Source organism: Sceloporus undulatus, chromosome 5 (assembly GCF_019175285.1).
Source record: "Sceloporus undulatus isolate JIND9_A2432 ecotype Alabama chromosome 5, SceUnd_v1.1, whole genome shotgun sequence".
Taxonomy (NCBI): Eukaryota; Metazoa; Chordata; class Lepidosauria; order Squamata; family Phrynosomatidae; genus Sceloporus; species Sceloporus undulatus.
In genome coordinates, this window is record NC_056526.1 from 117,979,918 (window position 1) to 118,002,048 (window position 22,131).

At 39.3% G+C, this 22,131-nt stretch overlaps 1 protein-coding gene across 7 annotated transcripts in view; it reads left to right on the forward strand.

Moving 5' to 3' along the window:
* The window catches only part of LIMCH1 (LIM and calponin homology domains 1), a 258,524-nt gene that overhangs the window by 182,897 nt on the left and 53,496 nt on the right, over nucleotides 1–22,131 (forward strand). For 6 of the 7 annotated variants that reach the window (XM_042468174.1, XM_042468171.1, XM_042468172.1 and 3 more), the window contains 9 exons: nucleotides 888–1,124; nucleotides 2,154–2,501; nucleotides 3,978–4,286; nucleotides 5,775–6,080; nucleotides 8,473–8,736; nucleotides 9,565–9,600; nucleotides 15,679–15,808; nucleotides 17,331–17,488; nucleotides 20,434–20,842. In XM_042468174.1, the coding sequence (XP_042324108.1) occupies nucleotides 888–1,124; nucleotides 2,154–2,501; nucleotides 3,978–4,286; nucleotides 5,775–6,080; nucleotides 8,473–8,736; nucleotides 9,565–9,600; nucleotides 15,679–15,808; nucleotides 17,331–17,488; nucleotides 20,434–20,842 (2,197 nt within the window). The remainder of the gene's footprint in view (nucleotides 1–887; nucleotides 1,125–2,153; nucleotides 2,502–3,977; nucleotides 4,287–5,774; nucleotides 6,081–8,472; nucleotides 8,737–9,564; nucleotides 9,601–15,678; nucleotides 15,809–17,330; nucleotides 17,489–20,433; nucleotides 20,843–22,131) is intronic. The other variant, XM_042468175.1, reaches the window with a different exon arrangement.

The window sequence follows — 22,131 nt, forward strand, 5'->3', positions numbered from 1 at the left end:
TCACTTTAGGAAGTGAAAGCAGTTGTAGGAAATCTGCTTTAGGAAGTCAGTTGTATTAAGTGTAATTCAGCTATTCCAGTTGCCATTTTCCATATCTATGCAGCCAGAGCAATGTCCATTTGTATCAAGTAGCTCATTGCAGTATAGTGTCTGGTTTGTGGCAATAATATGACAACCAACATTTATAGTCTGTGTCTAATAAATAAGTAATGTCTTGGAATAGTTTTTGAAGGATGTATCACAATTCTCAGACACTGTCAGCAGCCATGATGGCTAAATACTTGGCAGCAGCGAAAATCCCCCAGAAATGTTATATTTGGAAACAAAACTTTAATTCATGACAGTATAGGAAGTGGACATCCTTACTGTCAAAATGAGAAAATGTTAATTAATTAAACTTTGCTTACCCAAATGCATGAATGGAGTTATTTATTCAGGCTACTAATGTGCAGATTGTCTATAGAGAACACAGCTGGTTGGCTCCAGAAGATGTCATGGTCAGGCATTTGCCAGATCAGGACCAAGCTCACCACCCTAAAGCACCACTATTCCAACTGAAAGGTCAGAAGCAAGATGAGCTGTTAAATTTTCATTCTCGTCCCTTCCTATTGCAAGTTAAAAGGGCCCACTGATGGTGCCCTGCTGCCAGTAGTGGGTGGTTTAGTCATGCAAGACGTTCTTGATGTCTCACACTGGTTCATACCAGTCACTAACCAGTTATGATGGACTTCAAATTGATTTCTGCTGGTCCCCTCCCATCCACTCTCATTTCAAGCTTCAACTTACCTTGTTTGCTTTGGACTCCAGTATTGGTGTGCTATTTATCACTGTCTAGCCCCACAAAACTTCTATCTATCTTGCTGATTTTGAAATATGCATTACATTAGTGGAAAGAAGGTACATATGACAACATTATCTGAAGCCAAACCATGCCTGCCATCTCGAGATGACGAATCTGAAGAGAAAGATCAAGGAAAAGTTCCTGACATTGAGAGAGATGATCTGGCTAGGCGAAAAACTCAGGCTAATCCCTCCCAACTAGACTTGTCAGTTTTTGTGAAAGCTTCTATAACACAAGCAGATAAAGCGATCTGGGACCGACTAAAGGTTTCAGGGAAGTCCAGGTATGTTTTCATAATGGAAGGAAGACTTACGCTTCATGTTGCTTCCCCAAGTCGTCTTGCTACTACTCTGGTGGCATTTAGGAAGATTGCTTTTAGCTTTTAAAAATGAATGCTAAGCAGCAATTCTTGCATGTGCTGTGTTAGTCCCAGGTGTATGCAGGCATATTGCTGTGGTGAAGCAAATTCTCAGTCTTGTGCAGTAAGGTCCAATAGTAATTCATAGGCCTTTTTTTTAAAAAAAATTATTTTTTACTTGTCCTCTGTGGGTATGGTCTTCGTGTTTCTTTGATGATTTCAGGGTGCTAATCTTCCTATGAAAAAACAAAGGAAGTACTGTTTTCTTCCCCACACAGTTAAAAATAGCAGCATGGCTCTCCTCTTTGAGGCATTTTGCACAATCCTTTTGATCACATCTGTACAGGAACTAGGAATAGCCCTTATCATAGTTCTTAACTATGAAATAAAAAATGTAATGCTTTTTCCCCTTGACATTCAGACATAAGTTTCCATTTTGGGCTTCCCTTTTCTTGGCATGCCTATGCAGGAAGCAGCTGTTACAACAGGACTTGTTAGCTCTGACCAGCTAAAATGATAGCTCTCTGCTAGTTTCAATAGAAGAACTGGAGTACAATCAGTAAAAGTTTACCAAGCATAAATAAATTTCTGATGGAGCCATATGTATTCCCTAGATTTCCAAGGGGCATTACGCCATCACTTGTCACCAAACTGCTGCTACTGCTTCTGTCTGATTTTTTAAAATAAATCTTTGTGGCTCAGTTTTTGCAATGTTGCTTAAATTAATTTCCCCCCAGTCTTGTGAAGAATAATTCTTTTCATACTATACCAAAGTTTAGTGGTTTGATAATGCTGTGTGTGTGTGTGTTGACATCTTTGATTTATTGCATTACCTTTTAATGAAATATTTGGTTTTTCTTTAGTCTCCCAATATGTTCTTATGCACTTTTCTTTCTTTCTTTCTTTCTTTCTTTCTTTCTTTCTTTCTTTGTCCATTGATTTCTTGGTTGTTAGTGATGAGGAGTCCACAGACACTCAAGATTCATTGCTGTCCTCTGAAATGACAGTGGAATCTGCCAATCATAACAGTTTTGCAAGCCACAAAGTGCAAACATACAAGAAAGCTACCAGCCCCAAGCAGAGGTTTGTGCACTTTGGGCCAGTGACAGAAATTGAACACCAAAAATGGGAGCAGATTTCCATTACTAGTGCTATGCCTGAAAACGAAATGGAAGAGACAGCTAATACGAAAAATACTGGGACTCTTGAGGCACCAAGTAGAACTTCATCTTCAGTTTCTGTGAGCCCTGAAAAGTCCATTGCTCACACTGATGAAGTGCACAGGCCTCATGCTAATTCCAGGTATTCATTTGTTGCACAGAAAAGGGTAATAAATATATCAGTGGAAAGTGCAATTGCTAGGTTCACAGTCAGTGTTTATATGTGCCTTTTGTATTCTCATAGAACAATAAGCTACAGTTCAGTTTCCTCCTCCTGCACCAGCACAGCTGCTACACCAACAAGAAACTGAAAGCTCAGTGCGTCATCCAAATGAGACATCCTAGCTTACATTCTCTTAGCAAGCCAGTAATACAAAGCAAGATTTGTTATTGATTTACAAATCCTAGCTTGCTTTGGAATTGTAAACTAAGAATCTCCAGTTTGGATGATACTATGAGCTTCCAGTTTCTGCTTAGTTTAGTGCTGAGAAAGTAAACCAGATTGCAGATCATTCAACCCTAGGAATGTCCTGTCTGACTCTCTATTTTCTAGAATCCTGGCTTTTTCTTCTGGTTGGTGTGAGCATGCAGAAGTCCTCCCCTACAAAGATGGGAGCAAGTATTACCCAAAGTGCTTTCTGAATCTAAACAATATTGAGACTTTGCATATAGAAATGGCTTAAATATAGCTTGAAAAGAAAGCCTGGGTGAAAGGGGAGACCTGGATATGACTAATATGGTGATTTGTACAGCTTTTGTTAAGAATTGTTTGTGCACACATGTAGCTGTGTGTGCCTGTGTGTTCACACATGTCCACACATCTGGAATTGCAGTTTAAATAACTCAACATCCCCAGAATCTAGAAGTTTCTTGCACACATTGTGCACTGATCTCCTACCTGTGGAGCAACAACAAGGACCAAGGTTGGCTGGTGAAGCCCCATGATGTTCCCTTTTTCAGTTGCTGCTTTCTGCCTCTCAGTCTCAGAATCATACTAAACTGCCCAGTACTAGGAGCAAAAAATATGTGTGTGTCCTTCTCCATCAAGAGAAAACTCCTAATAATGCAACCTTTTCAGTAAGGGATGGTCAAATCACCTTAAAGTCTTCCCTTTCTGATCAGTATTTAACCAGGCTTTTCAGAGCCCTCTTGGTTCAGCTTGCTGCCTTTGGACATTTGGAGAGCTTCGTTTTATGTTCTGCTGCTCCTTCATCTGAAGTGGTAGCATAGCGTTTACTTCAGTTGTTGGCAATACATTACAGAGCTTCATTCTTCTCTTGAAGACAGCTGGTTTTTTAAAAGTTTTTTTCCTTCTTTTTGGCATCTTTTGAAGCATGTATATTAAAAGTGCTCTCCGTTTTTCTTTCTGGGGTGTAAAAAATACTTCTGTCTTGTGCAGTGCCCAGCACAAGGACCAGAATTTACATTTATTTGACTTTCCTTTTTCTAATCAGACTGCTGTCATTGCAAGAATACCCAGTTGGTAGCTACTATTAAGAGAAACTTAGATGTTCATTTTGAAAGATAAGATGAATAAATCAAGGTCTCGTCTTAGTGCTTCCATGTGGTTTTCATTGCCTGTCTTCTTTTCTCTTTTCTCCCCATCTTGTACTGTTAGTGAAATACTGTTGTCCAAGGTGGATAAGCATAATTCCTCTGTTCCGGATGTTTCTGGTATTTCTCAGAAGCAGATACCTAGCAGCTTAAGTGAATGGAATGAAAGCAGTGAAGAAGAATTGGATGAGACTTTCCCAGATATTGAAAGAGATGACATGCTGGCTAGAAGATTTGGAACTTTTCAGAAATCTACTAGCCCAGTTCGCACAACTTGCCCTCCCATTTCAGTAGTCAGTAGTCGTCCTCCACTGAAACAGGAATGCAATGTTACTCTGTGCAGAGAGTGGAAGACTCCACAGAAAGTAGAAAGGTCAGAAACTGGCAACCAGTTTTCATGGGTTTCTTAGACCTGCTTTGCATGTCATACTAATTGTGCATTAGATTATTCTACTTCTAAACAAAGTGAAAAAATTTCTTACTTGCCAATAAAAACATCTACTTGGCTGCTGTTTAACAGAAGAAGAAAATAAATGTGATGAAATCTTAGAAAGCAGGAGAAAGTGAGAAAGTAATCGAATTTTCCAAAACATCTACACTATAGGAAGATTTTGACTTCAGGTTTAAATTAAAAAGAGTTTCATAATTATAATGTGGCAGTGAAATGGGTGGGCTAATAAGTGTGAAGTTTTTATTAGTGACCTTTTAAAAGATCTCTAAAATGGTATTAGACTGTCAGAACGTATCTGGTGTACTGGATTTTTTAATTTAGCTGTGTGGTGGCAATGATAGTGATTATTATACCCCATGGGAGGACAAAATATACAGAAAATCTCCTCCTCCTAATTTTCCTGGTTGTGGGAGGGATGCTTTGGTGGTTTTTATGTGCTTGCATATCTTGTGTATGTGTTTTTACATTATGAATTATTTCCAGCACCTTTAAAAATAACTGGTTTTTATTTTAGCAGAAACTTTCATGGCTATAAACCCACTTTTTCAGATGCAGTAAAAAGTGATATTAAAGCCTCAGGTTATAAAGTACAGTCAGCCTTCCATGGATTAAAGCATCCGCTGATTGAAAATATTCCCCCAAAATATAAATTCCAAAAAGCAAACCTTGATTTTGCCATTTTATATAAGAGAGACCATTTTACTATGCCTTTGTATTTAATGGGACTTGAGCATCCACAGATTTTGCTATCCACAGGGAGTCCTGGAACCAAATCCTATCAGATACCAAGGCCCCACTGTATGTTTATACAGTTGTGGGAGAGAGATAGAATGTAACGGGACCAAAAAGATGCAAATCATTTCCCATGCCCTAAATTTTCAGAGGCATGGACGAAGTGATACTGGTATTTTAGATTTCTGTAACCTCACATTACACTATCACTCTGTACTACACCTGAAGACATGGGTCTGTAGCCACAAAAGCTCATGCTAAAATAAAAATCAGTTAATCTTAAAGGTGCTGCTACATTCCCTTCTCACCAGCTCCTTCTTTTTATGCTGCAAGAGACTAACATGGATACTTCTTTGAAAACTTCCATAATCAAGCTTCCGTCAATAGAATATGCAATGATATCAGGATAATACCTGATATCTTTTTATTTTGTCTATTTGGAGTTTTCCCAAAGGGGTTTAAAATGTCTCCTATAGGATTCATGACTCCCACCTGTCATTGATGTGCCGCCCAGGCTAAGGCCTGCTTATCTTGAGTCTTGTAACAACACATCCTAGGCCCTCGGAATATCTACTGGGCTTTATAGTAGAATAATTGTGTGTAGTTGATAGGCAGCTATATTTTCCTCCTTGGCCTTCCGTTGTCTTCATAATAACGGTACCCCAATTGCCTTAGCAGAACACTAACTGGCATGATGCAGTGCGAACACAGAGTGCCTTCACCTGCTTCCCTAAGTTTGGTTCTAACGTGTGAAAATAACCGTGGGAAGTCAAAAGATCAAGATGAGCCCAAAAACACTACAGCAGGAGAGAGACAGTCACTTAAAAATACAGGGAAAGATGACATGATGGTGAGAAGAACCAGAGCTTTTCTGAAGCAGACTGGACCGAGTGTTAAACAGTTCCTCCCAGTTCCTTTCTCAAAGCAGCTGAATGGTGAGGAAGCAGCTAAGGAGCTTGTAAAGACTGAACAGAAAGTGAAGAGGTCAGAAGGCTATTTTGTGATCTTTCATTTCAGCAGTAATTTTCACAGAAGTGCAAGATACCTGTTTTAATTTCTGCTACAGCCTTCAGTCTCCTTTGGATTAGCCAAACTTGTGAATAGTGGTTGACTATTGGAAAAGTTTCCAGAATAGGCAAGGAAGATTAACCAAAATTGTTTTTAATTTCCTTCTACATTGGGTTGTGCATGGCTTACATAGGCATATAACAGATAGCTGAGCTAGTACTTTTTTTTCATGTGTTTGTAACATTTATGGGCTTGCAAAGCCCAGATGTACAGGTTTTTTCCTGTTCTATATAAAATTTCAATTTAGAGGATATACAGTTAAAATCTTATCTTCTGAGACTAAGAACTATTTTTTTCCTTGAGAGTAACATTTTTGGGGGATGAACTCCAATTTCTGAATTATCCAGACCTGCCAATGGTGGATATTTTTCTGCTTTACTGGGGGTGCATCTACAACGGTACTGTAGATATAATATAGTTGGACACTACTTTAACTGTCATGGCTCCATCTTATAGGCGGGATACAGACGGGCAAAAAGGGGTGTGTTCATGACCTCATGAAGGTATAGCCTTCAGACGGCCCTTACCTGAATGCCGCCATGAACACGCCCCAAGCGGGAAGAAGCGGCATTAAAAAGGTGCTGCTTTTCCCCGCTTCTTTTCTATATAGTGCGCAGCTGCGCATCTCCGTCTGTAAGCTGCTGCACCGGTACGCCAGAATTGCTACGCCGCTAATTTAAGTTGCCCATTTAAAAGCTCCGTGTCTGCTGCGTCGCATAATGAGTTGGGGTCCTGGAACATGCGCAGTTTGCAGTCAGGCTTTAATTGCAGCGTCAGCTGCCATGCAGGTGTGGAAGCTGCAGCACAGCTGCAGCGCATTTTAAGACTCGTAACCCTAACCCTAGAGCTGCATGTACGCATGCGCTGCTAGAATTGGGGAAAGTTTGGAATTTAAAGTGAACCCCTACACACATTCCTGCACCATTTTCACCTAACAATAAAAAAACACTAAAACTTTAAATATTTACATATGTACAAAGGAGGTGATGGGGGATGGCAGGGGGACAGCGGTGGCAGCGGCGACAGCTGTAGCTGTGCATTGCAGATTCAGCAAGAGCGCAGGGACCAAAGGAGAGGAGGCATCCATGATGCTGGTGACACTGGCAACGTGCAAGCGGACAAGGATGCCAACACCAGCTGATCACCAGCTGGCAGGAGACCACCTTTGTTCTTGGTCAGGGCGGGGGAAAAAGTTAAAAGGGGCTTGGGTGCTTTAAATGAGCACATATGCTTTCTGCCGCCGGTGCTGAGCGCCGGCAAAAGAAAAAAAAAGCCCAGTTTTTGGCCGCCCGTGCGGAAGCTGCCTCTCTCTTTGCAGCATCCTGCGAGGCGGCGGTATGGAAACTGCGGGTCAGAAACGGCCCTAGGTGAGGCGTCTTCACTGCCTCCCATGTGGAAGCCCCATACACCTTAGCCACGCCCCCGGGGCGGGCGGTCTGGAGGCTCCGTATTCAGCAGAATACACCTCCAAGACGTCTTCCCCTGCCCGTCTGTATCCCGCCATAGAATCCTGGGATTTGTAGTTTTGTGAAGCACCAGCACTCTTTGGTGGAGAAGGCTAAAGACCTTGTAAAACTACACATCTCAGGATTCCAGGATGAAGCTGCAACACTTAAAATGATGTCAAACTGCATTATTTTGCCAGTGTGAATGCACCCTACAAGGGATTATTCAACTGATCATGTGAAATGTTAGTGTATATGTTGCTTGAAACCATAATAAATAGTTTCTGGTCAGGGATGGCGATGCAATGGGTACTTTTGTTCTGTTGGGGTAATATTTATCTAAATTATTTGGATAAATGGGAGCACTGTTTACGAAAAGCTGTGCCGTTCAAGAATTTTTTTTTAAAGTATATAAAAGTTGAACAGTTATGACATCCAGATAATGGAGGGCAGAGAGTGAGGAAAAGATTTGTGATTGAGTCCTGAAGTTTTTATACAGACTCTGAAAAAATGCAAAGGGAGTTGCTTATGAAACTGTTTATCTGACCCAGTCATAAACAAGCTCAGAGCAGGTCATATTGCCGCCGTGCTCACTTGGCAACAGCGCTACCAGCATGCAGCCTGGTAGTAATGAATAGCAAATACCAAATATCATTATCTTTGATGAAATAGATTAGACAGGTTCTCCATGTGTTTGGATGGGAGCACAGATCTACAAATACTGACGAATGTGATGGGTTTTCATAGTTAACTATGACTGTTTTGTGACATAATTTCACTCATTTGCTTCCTCATTGGAGGTGTGCGCAGTGGGCATGTGCCATTTGTATCATTGCAATCTAAAACAGAAATTACCTTTTTAGTGTTACTGTGACAGATTCAGTGGTCACTGAAAATCATCCAAGGCCTTGTGCAGAAACACCTGAAAGGCTTGTAGTGAATCCTGAGCATCAGCTGGAAGAAGATAAATTCAGTTTCCCTGGTGAAATTCAAGGGGATATGTCTTCTGATAAACATAAGGATGTGCTCGACCCTGAATCAGTCAGACCTGAAAATTCATCTGAGATACAGGAAGTTCTTGAGAACAACAAAGAAGTTGTGTCCCAAGAAAATGAACCAATACAAATGTGAGCTACTGTGTGATCCAGAAATAAACTCCTATGTGGACTTGTACAGCATGTTTGTGCATGCATCTTGGGAGCAAGTAGATTCTGCTCTTGCCTGATTTATTTGATTGTGAATTAACAGTTGTGCACAGTGGTCATGAGCCTTTGAACTAATAAAATCTTTTGCAAAAAGTCAGTTTTCATTTTCTTTCCCAAAGCTGTGGGAAGGGGCGGGGCAGACAGATGTTGGCAAGTATACTTTGAGAAGTTCACAAGGAATGCCAATGACTACAATTTTTCCTGGGGATTCAAAATTTGATTTCCGTCAAATGAAGTGGAAGCATGGATTTACAGGTTGCACAGTCTGTCAGGAATAAAGCATGTATGTATTCACTTACAGGAAAGCGTGGTAAGGGTTCTAACACATCTTAATTTCTCTTTATAGAATCTGGATTATGCACAGTGTAACATGTATACAGTGACTACATGCGTGGCTCACCTCATAAAACTAGCTTTTTAGATCAGCTTTTATGAATAACTACTTCCTTCAGTCAGTTCATGGTGTGGTTCACTAACAGGTGTTTTGAATTTAAAAAGCATGTTTTTAAAAGTTTTTAAAACTCATTGTTGCTCTGATTGGAGTAATTAAAGTTTATCTCATATGCAATGCTCTGAAATTTCCAGTGCTCTTTCAGTCCTCATGGTTGCTGAAAATGTTTGCCTTCAAATGAAAATCAATCTGCTTTTGTGACCCCCCCCCCCCACTTCTCCCTTTCTTCGCTCCCACTGCAGTTCATGCACCCTCTTTTCCCCTGTTAAACCTCTCTAATTTTATATTTGGTTTTATAGATTCGGCTCCAGAACTCCTGTGTCTGATGACGCAGAGTAAGTTGTTGTGTGCTCTCATTGGGTTGCATTAAACAATTTAAGATGCATGCTTTTCATACTTACTACTAATTTAAAATTCAGTTGTTGCCCCATGATTACTTTTGATTGTTTTGGTGCAGAGCTGTTTGAAATCTATGCACTTTGACATAACTCTGCAGTGGTATGTGCTTTGTTGCATTAAAGTAATAACTTTTCTGAAAGCAGTAAAGCATGTTGCTGTTGCTGCAAAAGCTGGCCTCTGCTAATTTGTGATGTGTTCTTTTAAAGTTCTGTGGGCTCTATGGAGCCACTTCTCTGATATAATAAGTAAAAAGAACTCTAAATGCAACTGCAGAGTTCTTGTATGAGTGTATCTTGTCTGACTCACAGCTGGTTGAAATTCAGAAGCCTTGCCGGATTGCTGGCAGAATCTTGTGTTTCTTTCACCAACTTTTTAAAGTGTTTCCTTAAAATTCACTTCACTAGGGTCGCATTTGGAAGGAGTAGAAAATAGAATTGGTTTCAGCTTTTCTCTTCCTGACATTTTCTTCACTTGAAACATCTTTTTTCAATCTACTTTTCCCCTTGGAAGAACACATGTGACCATAGAGTAATGGGTCCCAAACTTTGGTTCTCCAGGTGTTTGGACTTCAACTTCCAGAAGCCTTAGCCAGCTTGGGCAGTCATGAATTCTGGGTGCTAAAGTTTAAAACATCTGAATGGCCAAAGTTTGGAAACTACTACCATAGAGTAATAACTCCTCCTAAGGTGGTACCCTCCAGATGTTTTGGACTGCCCTGTCAGCCTCAAACATTGTGAACAGTAGTGATATAATCTAATGGTCACCCAGTAAGAGGGGACTGCCTTAGAAAATCATAGGTTTGGCAACTGGATTTGGATATTTGTAACTGCCTACATTCCTAACCCAGCTCACACATTTTGTTATGAGGCTCATTGGTTTTCTGTCCTTTCACTTGAAGATTTATTTCATGAGAGTAATATGACTCGAGTAAATTAAAATAATTTTTACTATACATTAGTAATATGACTTATTTGCACATAAATTCTGCTCTTATGTGTTTATAATGTTCCAAAGAAAACTGTTTAACCCTGTTTTTTCCATTTTAAATAACCTAGAGGTTTCCTTGTTTTCCAGTAATATGGTATCATTTTAGAGGATTAGTATTTACGAGCAAATGAAAAACAAGAATAAAAATCTATTTCAGTATTCCTACAAGCAATTGATATTTGCATAATTCTAAGGAATATGTATTTAATTGCAACAATAGCAACAACCCTTAGGAATTGCTAGAAATGTGTATTACGAAAATCACATCTGTGAGCTGGAATAATATGGGTTATTTCCAAGGCATAATTCAGGTAATTCTGAACAGTTTCCACTCTTTAAAGTAGGACACTTACTTTGCACGCCTACTGTGTGGTAGTCAGCAGAATAATACAAGCTGGCACATGGCAGAGGGCAACAGCGGTACATTTGGATTTAATTTGTACATCCTTTATCTTTGTGATTTCTCAGATGGAATCCCTGTAATCATCACATGATAAGCAGCTGAACTTTTGTTGTTCTTGTTAGAGATCCCTAGCCTTCCCCTACTCACAAAAGTTTGATTCTCGGGGGTCTTTGTGAAACGATTCCTAAAACAGTTTATATCATTGGTATGGCCATGCCCAGCTGCGTGAAGACAGTAGCTCTGTTGTGGCTTCTCAAACCAGTGCTTCTAGCATAGCTTAACCTTTTTGTACTCAAATCAAAATTAGTAGTTTATTCTTCTTCTTTTTTGAACCAGTTTTGTCCACTTACAGTGACTGGAGGTTGGAAAATAACATTCTCTATGACACTGCATATTATTATTATTATTATTATTATTATTATTATTATTATTGCCCTTTCCCCAGGACTCAAAGGAGCTTATAACAGGTTTAAAAACACATTGTTAAAAATTCACCAGATATAAAAGTTAAAACAAGATTAAACAATCAAAAATTTAAAACCAGATTAAAGCACATATCATTAGACACATACACACAAAGACACACCAGCACAACAATTACCAGATCCAGTGTATTTTTAGGTGACACGGGCCTTATATAGTCACTCATCAGATGCCTGTCGAAACAGAAAAGTCTTTGCTTGTTGGGAGGTACCAGTCTAACATCCCTAGGTAGAGAGTTCCAGAGCCTTTGGGAAGCCACTGAGAAGACTTCAGAGCTTTTATTCAACCACATATTCATAATTGATTCTCAAATCCTTAATATTCACTTTTCCTTCAAAAATCAGTTGTTCAGTTGGTATACTGTGTAACTGCGTAAACTGTGTTAATAGAGCACTAGCAACAATAACTTAAACAGATTTTACATGATTATCAATAACTGAGAGCAATCTTTTCATTTTATAATTTTCAGACATTAACAGGTGCTGTTGTATGTGGTATTTTTACTTAGTGAATTAGACTATTTAGTGGGATCGGGTATACAATCACTGCTTTGGAACATTTAGGCTGACAATCCATTTTACATATGGATTGTGACCAATGCAAAACAGCAGAGTTTAGTATCTTCTCTCCATAACGTCTAGAGAGGAAAAATGGCACACGTTTTGTCTGACTTAAAGTATAGAGATAGGAGGAGTTGCAGGACTTCTGTATGGGATATTAACTGTAATGCTAATTCCAGCCCCATTCTTCAGTCTCTCCCCTATTTTTATCCTGGTTTTTATTCTTTTAAGCTGTAATAAATTTGTACCAAACAAGCACAGCTAAGTCTACTGATATGAGAGAGGGGCTGTTCACGAACAAACAGAGTCCTTGAATGAATTCAGTATCCAAGTGATGTGTCAGCAGTTCAGGAAGTCCTTTTGAATAGCTACATTGACAGTCTCATTTTGATTTTAATCAGTCTTTTTATTGGTGTTGGTTTTGTTACGGTGGATTTTAATTCCAGTTGGCATTATTGGTTTTCTGATTTAATTTTGTGTTTTATATTTTGTAAGTGTCTTTTTTAAATTGCTGAGAAGTTTTTATAAATAAATATATATTACAAATTGAAAAGAAGAGGGAGCCTGTAGCTGCTACCATAGTTGGTTTTGTGCTATGGTTGCTAAGCTACTTGTACTGATCTTGCTAGTCTCCTTGAATTAATATTAATCATCATGGCCATTACCTCAGACACACTTTGGCTCAAAGATGTAACTCATGAGTGTATCCATACTGCAGAACTAAAGCAGTTTCTCACCACTTTAACAGCCATGGCTACTCTGGGATCTGTAGTTTAGTGGTCTGTCAGAGATCTCTGGGGCCTCAGCAAATTATAAATCCTAGGATTCTGTAGGATAGAGTCATGGCAGTTAAAGTTGTGTCAGACTTCTTTAATTCTGCAGTATGGATACACCTTTAGACATACAAAAATATTGGGGATACTATTAAAACCAGCAGCCCTATCAATAGTTCCTCTCTAGATTAAATTACTCTATGTCCTGATGATAATACAGCATGCATTTCCAGTGGTGGATGAATTTACTTTGTAAAATGCAGTTCTGCCTTGAAATAAACTGACAGTAGGAAGAAAAAAACAAATTGGGCCAAATTGTATCAATTACCTGTAAAAAATGTTTGACTACAGATGTCCTTTGGAAAGTAGTGTCCAATATGACAATACCTTAGAAAAACTTTGGGGTGATTCATCAGCCCTCTGACTACTTGCAAGAAAATACCCCTGACCGTGTGTGCCTAATAGTGGGAACTCTTTATTGTCATGACCCCTTTCTACCATATCACAATGTGACTGGCCAGTAGCCATAATGAAATTCCATCCGGATATTCCACCGGAGCATTTAAGGTCATCTAACAAGAGCTGTTCCCATCGCAGTCACAAATGAGCCTGATTTGCTTGGTTTCGTTTATGAAATGTTTCTTATGTTTTCATCAAAAGGCAACCAAAAATATGGTGCACATTCCATATATGTGATCTTGAAGAAAATAACCTAACTGCACTTGTATCTGTTTGTACAATGCACTGTGCTTGTGACATTTTATTTTGTCTAACGCTAATAACTTGCCTCTCGCTTCATCATGCAAAACAATATTGTGAAACAAAACATGCCTTTTGTTCATCATGTAATTATACACTAATAAATATTAGTGGTATACTTTGAGGTTTTTATTGTTAACAAATTAACAATAAAGTCATATGACCATTTGCTCTGCATGTGCACTCGACTGGGTTGGCTCTCACAGCTTTTTTGGCATTAAAACCTACAATATGGGCTAATATGTACCTCAGCTCTCTGAAGTGACACATCCAGAATACAGAATATCAGAAAGCTTCATGCAGAGTATTTCATCATCATTTCATGTCTGAAACTTAGATAAGTGGTTTCAAATGCTCTGCCTTTGGAGGAGACACTTCCATTGTATTACAGGGGATTCTGGGTCATATTCTTGGAAACATGTTTTGTTCATATGGACCACAACCCAATCCTGTCAAGTCTCATTGGCCTGGTTCATTTGATAATTCCAGGCTTCATAAATAATTATTTGTCAGCAAGTATTCTTTCAGAGTATTCCTTCCTTTCCTCAGGACTCGTTCCTTTCTTCTCTCTAACTCTGTCATGCATCAGCTACAGCACAAAGATTGTGGCTTATATTAAATCAGGGTATTCCCAGTGGTGTCACTAGGGTTGGCGTCACCAGGTGTTGGTAACTCATGGTGTCACCCATTGCCCTCTCCCCATATCACGCCATACAGAAGCTTTAGTAATGTTTTCTGTGCTAATGTTACTTATAAATCATAATTCCCATATATCACTGAATGTAATGGTAATACTTGTGACATAAACAACTAACAAAATTAAAATTATGTCTTTTTAAATTACATACAGCTTAAATATATTTATATGTACACTGGTCCCTTCTTTTACGTGGGGGATCTGTTCTGGACCCCCCCCCCCCCCCCCCTAAAAGAATTTCCGTGTATGCTTGAGCCCCCATTAGAAGTAATGGAGCTTGTGCTCGCAGCGGTACAGTGCAGTGCAGCATAGCAGCATGTACGACATTACTCCTTCCAGCATGCGGCACTGCTTCTTCTGTTGTGGCTTTCAGCGTTTGCTGAAAGCTGTGTATAATGCTCCCATGTATGACGCAGGCGCACTGTACATAGTTTCATTTGGTTAGTTAAAGTGAAATTTTGGAAAGGTGTGGTTTTTTTAAAAATAATTTAAAAAATTAATTAAAATATATATATTTAAAAAAAATTAATTAAAAAAACTGGGGTCTCCCCTCTCTCCTCCCACTGAGCCTCACACCACCTCATCAGCATTTTAAAGGGATGCAGGTGAATGCCACAGTAGTGTAACCCATCCCCTTAGAGTACCACCTGGTGCAATCCACCCCACCTAGCCCATTGGTGACACCCCTGTGTACTCCATTAAAGATGTACCTGGGAACTCTAGATTAATGTTGGTTAACAAACGAGGAAAAATAATATGAATTAACTTAGAATGGCCTAAAAGTAAAATGTAGCCAAAACCACATTTCCCATTCCCTTTGACTGCAAGGTGTAGTTGGGTGACCGGTCCATCAGGATTCCTTCTATTACTGAACCTTTCATTGAGGAGGCCTGAGAAATGTCCAAAAGTAAGAAGATCTGCCATAAACACAGTATTAAAACAGTTTCCTTAATGTGTTCCCTACTACCCCATATTAAACAAGTGACAGCTGAATCAGGTGCTGTACAGGACTTTTGTTGAATTCATATTAGTTGTGAAGTTTTAAAAAAGCAGCTTTGGACATACAGTACCTCCAATTCTTCTCTTTTGCAGCATTACTGGCATGCACCATAAGTAGCCAGTTTGCATGTGCTTTGGTATAGCTAATGCTTAGCGCTACACATACCCGGCCAAGGCTTTGGATGCACCTCCAAAAGCATCTCCAGTTCTCTGATTTTTCAAAAGTTTCCTCGGGACCAGATGTGTTTAAGTTTGCTCTAGCACCCTCCTGTGGCTGAAATATTCAGGGCCTGCACGTTGATAATAAACAGCTCCCTTACTTATTGATAAACCCTTTTTGCTTTCCATTTCAGGAGCGTGAGCATGTTTGACATGAGATGTATGGATGAGGCTACTGTGATGCAGCCACACAGCAAAGCACGCCATGAGAAGCTGCAGACTATTCACCACCAGCTGAAAGAAGATGAAGATAGATGGCAAGATGTGAGTTAAAAGTTCATAGAGTTGTTGTGACGTAGCTGCAAGCCTACATAACAAAGTCTGTTTTCCATATTATTTAAAAAAAACAGGTCACTGTTCAGTACCATTCTCCACTAGGCTGGGTTTATTCAGTTGTTTTACAGTATAATCTGATCAAGTGGTACTGAAGCAAACCATTTTTCAGAGTAACAGAGGAACTCCTTTTGAATAAGTTGTCAATTTTGTTACATCTCTTTCTCATTCTTATTTTGATATAATTGCAGAAATGGGAAAGAAGAGATAGTGTGGAATGGTAGACTGAAAATTGAATAAGCAGGAAAACCTGAGGTCAAATCTCCATTCAGCCTTGGTGCACACTTGTTGCATCAGTGAAATAGTAAAACCAACAAAGAGGTCTTTTCTTCAAATTGTACCTTTCCCATTATTAAGTGGGCATTTTTGAGCCACTCTGTTCCCACTGGCTGCCATTTGAAGATAATGGAGTTTATCACATGAGGGATGGGACATCATTATCCCGTCCCTGTTCCATCTTTCCCACCTGATCACAAGAAGGACTTTCACATATGACCCACATTTGACCCGGCAGTGAGGTGTGAGTGAGAGTGATTGCACAAATAACTTTTACATTACAGCCAGCTGAAAAGTGTTTTCAGCAATCAGCTAAAAGCACTTTCAGTTGTCATTTGCAGTCTTTTGTATTAATGGAAAAACCCATTAATACCATGCTGTCTGAAAGCGCTTTCAGATGATGGTTAAAAGTGCTATTCAGCAGACTGCAGTGTGAAAGTGATTTACACACTCACTGGATGGAATAACGATCCCATCCCTATCCCATCCTCCTTGTGATAATCTCATATGTCTCTGTCCCTACACACTGTAGTTTGGAGATTATTAGGATACTGACCTAGTTAAGAAACTCCTGAAGTATCTTGGATACTTCAAAACAGTGTACAGATGTAGATATGTAAGGCCTATCCTGTCATATGCCCTTCTGTCTCTTTCTCTCATACATAAATTCAGCACCGGTTGTGTGGAAATAGACCACTAACTAGTGTAGTAGCCAATACTGCCCCCTTGGAACCAGCTATTGTCCTTCTAACATGCTGCCAAAATTCAGTGACAAATTAAGCTGCCATATTTCAGTGGGAAACCCCCATTCAAAGCAAACATTTAACTTGCTTTAAATGGATTTTTCCTAATTTGCTGCTGAAATTTGATGACAAAACACTAGAAGTCATTTAACATTATCAAGTTTTCCTGGTTCAGTAGTGAAAATCCAACAGTGTGATTTGGGGAGTCTTTGAGGGCCATACAGCAGTCTTGGGGGCCACATGCAGCCCACAGGTCATGTGTTGCCCACCTCTATTCTAGATAAACCCTAAAAATGATGCTGAAGCCATTGTTATAACTCTTAGGGATCTCCACAACCCAATAGTTGAAGATCATGTTTCCGCACAGGGTTGTAGATTGGTAGTGCTGTGCATGCTAGTTATGATTCCCCCTCTTTTTGTTCTTCCTCCTGTAGGATTTAGCCCGGTGGAAGAGTCGACGGAGAAGTGCTTCACAGGACTTACTGAAAAAAGAAGCCGAAAGAAAGAAGATGGAAAGGTTACTAACTGGAGCTGAGGGAGCCGGTGAGCGAAGGAAGAGCATCAAGACTTACAGAGAAATTGTGGAAGAGAAGTAAGTTCTTTTAATGAAAGACAGGGGGAAAGGAGACAGGACAAATGTGGTCAGAGGTACCAGGGTTTGTAGCTGTCATTCTTGTTTTTTAAAATAATATATCAAACATGTTTTTGTTATCCTGGACTATTTGCTAGCAGTTCCTGGCAACAGATGAGACTTTATTCCTACCATCCAATTGTTTCTTCTTCTTTTTTAAAATTCTGAAACACTTTTTTAAAGTGCATTTAAAAAAAAAAGGTCCAAAGTGTATGTTTGTATCTCCATAGGTTGTGTTGTTTTGGGGGTTTTGCTGCTGCTGTTGTTGTTTTTACACTCTGAAAATGATCTTATTGAGAGGTAGGTTGCAGTATTTGCATGCTGGATGGCTTCAAAATAGATGGTGGGAAAGATAAAGACAGTTCTTTCAGCCTCCTCGCCCCCTTTTCTTCTTTTTTATTTTTTGTTTTAAAAATAGAAGATTATCACACCCAAACTTACCATAGTTAAAACCGGTAAAAAGCTCTAGAGGTGCAAAGGTGTGATAGCTGGTTGCACTTCTGAAGCATCAGTGAAGCATCCTCTCTCCTCAGCAAAGCGTTCGCAGAGCAGCCATTTCTTCATAATAGAAGTTTCTGTTATGAAGAAATGGCTGCTCCGTGAATGCTTTGACAACAGGAGAGGAGAAGGGACGCTTCAGTGATGCTTCAGAAGTGCAACCAGCTATCACACCTTCTGGAGCTTTTGACCGGCATTTTAACTACAATAAACTTGTTACGATAATCTCCACAGAGTTATAACATCATAGTACATGAGAGAATTAATGAAATATTTTTGAATTGAAATACTGTTTTGCTATTTCACTGATGCACTACAAACCTGAAGACTAACCAAGAAAATTCAAAAACATATGAACACACTTCAGCCTCTGCATACCATGCCCCCAGTTTGAAAAACCTTCTATTGAGGACCACAGAAATCACACAACTTCAAGCACACCCAACCACTCAAAACAAAACACCCAGAAACGAGATATACAAGAGAATCATGTGTATCGAGCACATAGACCCCATTCAAATAAGTTCTAAAAAATGTTAGGAATGCTTTTAAATCTTCCCATCCTTAACACACAAAAAAAGGTGTCTCAACATATTGAGGTTTCCAAGTGTGAAAATAGTCAGCTGCTCTAAAATTTATTTTTCATTTTAGAATATTTTTGTGAAAAATTCATTTGTACAAAGAATCTTTTAAAAATAAGTATGTCTTTATAAAAGGCTTCATTTTCTGTGCAAACCACTTTCCCCTCAAAAATAGAAATCTCGAAACTTTGCAAACTCATCAGAAAATACACAATACCTCTCACAATCTCACCTAACAGGGAAAAAACTTTGGAAATTACTCATCTTGCCTGTGAGAAGAAGTAAGATTTTTATCCCTAGTCTTTACACAAAAAGAGGCACGTGAGAGAAGGGAGCAACATCTGGCTGCCTCCACCATCTTACCTTACCTGGCTCTGATAATGGAAGTGAACTGGCAGGGAGAAAATTGCTTAAAGCTGCAGAACACATTGAACTACTTCCCGTGTATTCTGTGTTAATAGGGAACAGAACTGGGCCCCAGACTTGGCCTTAGGTCATCACTGTGCAGGAGCTGGTCCTCTGAATCTCATGAGGGCAATGTAATCTCAGCCAGATGAACAAACAACCTTCCATCTGCTTCACTCTGCAAAGTGATAAGGAGGACTTTACTATACACTTGTGGTACAGATTCATGTAATATGATCCTCAGCTCACTAGGTTCCATAATCAGAAGAATCACACAGGACAGCTTTATCAAGATGGTATTATTTTAGGTTGCAATTATGTGTGTGTATGTGTGTACCCATGTGCACCTGGAAACAGAGTCGGTTGCTTGTTTGAATGGCCCTTCACAGATGGAAAGTACATTTACGTTTAAAACTAGCATATATGGGGAAATTATTTATCCTAAATATTTTTCTTAATGTTAAAGTATGTTGTCAAGGATGTGAAAATCTCTTTCTCAATTTTTCTGAGATTTTCTGAATCCCATCTGCATTTTCTTGTTGTCCTTGATGTTTATCACACTATGCTCTTAAAGAGCTACTATTCCAGTGTGACTCCTCTAGCAGCCTCCTGTTGCATGCTGGGATTGGCAGTTTTAAGGAGCTGAACTTCTCTGCCTGAGAATTCTAAATACCCCTCCTTAAAACTGCCAATCCCAGCATGCAACAGGAGGCAGCTAGAGGAGTCACACTGGAATAGTACCTCTTTAAGAGCTCGTCTGATAAACACCCTTGTTTCATATTGGGTTGCATTGTCTTTTCTTCCTTTACTGAATTTCCTTCACATTTATATTACATTCTTCTTTGTACGTGTATTTGTGCAATTGAGCTAATTTATACAACTTCCCTTTTGGCTAAAGTGTCTTTCTGCTTCTCAATCATATGCATCTTAACAGTTTCCATTTTAAAATATGCACCTTATTTTGTGCTGTTTCTCAGACATGCCCTGTAAGCCTTACAGATCTGCAAATGCATATTAATGTGTGCATTTTCTCACAGTAGGTCTCATGAGGTATGGAAGTCCTATTTGTGTGTGTGTGTGATTGAGTTCAGTGAAATTTATTTCCATCCCTTGTGTGCAGGATGCATTTTACATTGGAGGTGTGGACTATGATGCAACTAGACAGTTTCTGCTCTGCACCATAAACTGGTACAGGCTTAGAGTGTACTGTAAACTGAACTTAGGAGTAGAGATGGGATATGTAGGTAAACTGTAGTATATAGATAGGATGTATAGATGAACTGTGAGGTAGAGATGAGATGCTCTCTTGCCCATAACTATTGGAAAATGGAAAAGAGTGAGATTTTCTTCTTTTTGTAAATGTGCCCAATGCTGTGAACACTGCATCATTTTGCAATTGTGTGTCTATTGTACCCCAAACAGAGAAAGGCGCGAGAGAGAATTGCATGAGGCGTACAAGAATGCCCGGTCACGTGAGGAAGCGGACAGTATTCTCCAACAGTACATTGAGAGATTCACTATTAGTGAAGCTGTCCTTGAACGCTTGGAGATGCCAAAAATTCTGGAGAGAAGCCATTCAGCCGAGCCAAATTCATCATCCCCACCTAAGGACCCAAATCCCCTGAGATATTTACGGCAACAGTCACTTCCTGCCCCCAAATACACTGCCAAGGTTGAGGCAATCATTGTTCCCACCAGTGGATCAGAAGCCAGCATTTTGACAGGCCGCACCTCTCCAAGTAAACCTTTTGTCTCCAAGGCTGTGCCTATGCTGACACCCAAGCCTTACTCGCAGCCTAAAAACACCCAGCAGGTTCTCAGAACATTTAAGGTAGGTTGAATTCCTTGAATCGGTGAGTCATTGCAACAAGTTTTAAAAACTGCATTGATGATGATGATGATGATGATGATGATGATGCAATGCCTATTTGGTAGTTTAATTGATTACAAGTATTCCAATGGATTAAAGCGCATGATGTAGTGATTAAAATGCTGGACTTAGAACTTTTGTAAGAAACAGCTTGAAGTCCCAACTAAACCATGGAAATTTCAGCCTGTTAATTCTCTCATAGCTTCACCTACATCACATGGTTATTGTGAGAATAAAGTGAGAGTGGGGAGAGCAATATACACTTCCTTCAGATTGTTGGAGAAGAGGAAGTATATAAATGTGGCTAATATAAACCAATTTATCTTATTTATGTAATGGTTGTTGTTAAAATATAAATAAAATAAAATAGTAATTTTAGAAGTAAAGTGCCAAAGTAATTTAGAAGCTACATGAAAGGAATTCTTTTTCTTCTTTACCTTTATCTCTCAACCTCTTGCCTTTGCTGTCCTAGCTAGCATTCTTCCAGGTGGGAGAAGTGAGAAAAAACTGTTGTGTTGGCATGGCTTCTTCTTCTTCTTCTTCTTCTTTTTTTTTTTTTTTGTAAATGGAGTTTATCAAACGGGAGGAATTTCTCTTAAATTTAATTGAAAAGAAAGTGGGGCCAGAACACATTCACTTAAAGTCACTAGTTTTGAGAAATTACGTGAATATGCATTGCATTTGAACTGGCTCCCCATTGCCTGAACACAGCATGCCATTGCCCGAATTTGCATGTGGCAGTCTATCACGCAATAACGTGAAACCACATGATTGCGTTCGGACTGACTTCCCATTGCCCGAATTTGTGTGTAGTGGGTTATCACGCAATAACGTTAAACCCCATGATTGCGTTCAGATTGCCATCGGATTATACTTCCAATTCCCCTTGTCTTTTTGAAGCAATTAGATTCTAATTTATACAGAAAAAAAGTGAGTGATTACCCATGACTCATTGCTCAAGGACATAAGCCACTCTTTGTTGCACTCCCTGAAATTCCATCTTGCAGCCCCTGGGGGTATGGGCAGGAACTCCTGCCTTAAACATATCCATAATATTGCATGTCTTACTATTGTTATACAGTAATATTCACCTAGGACAAGTTTGCTGTATACTGTACAAGTGCTTGGAGACAATGATATTACCCAAAAAAATCCTTCATCTGTTTCAGACTGGAAATAATAAAAGGGCTTTTAAAATAATAATAATAATAATAATAATAATAATAATAATAATAATAATAATAATAATA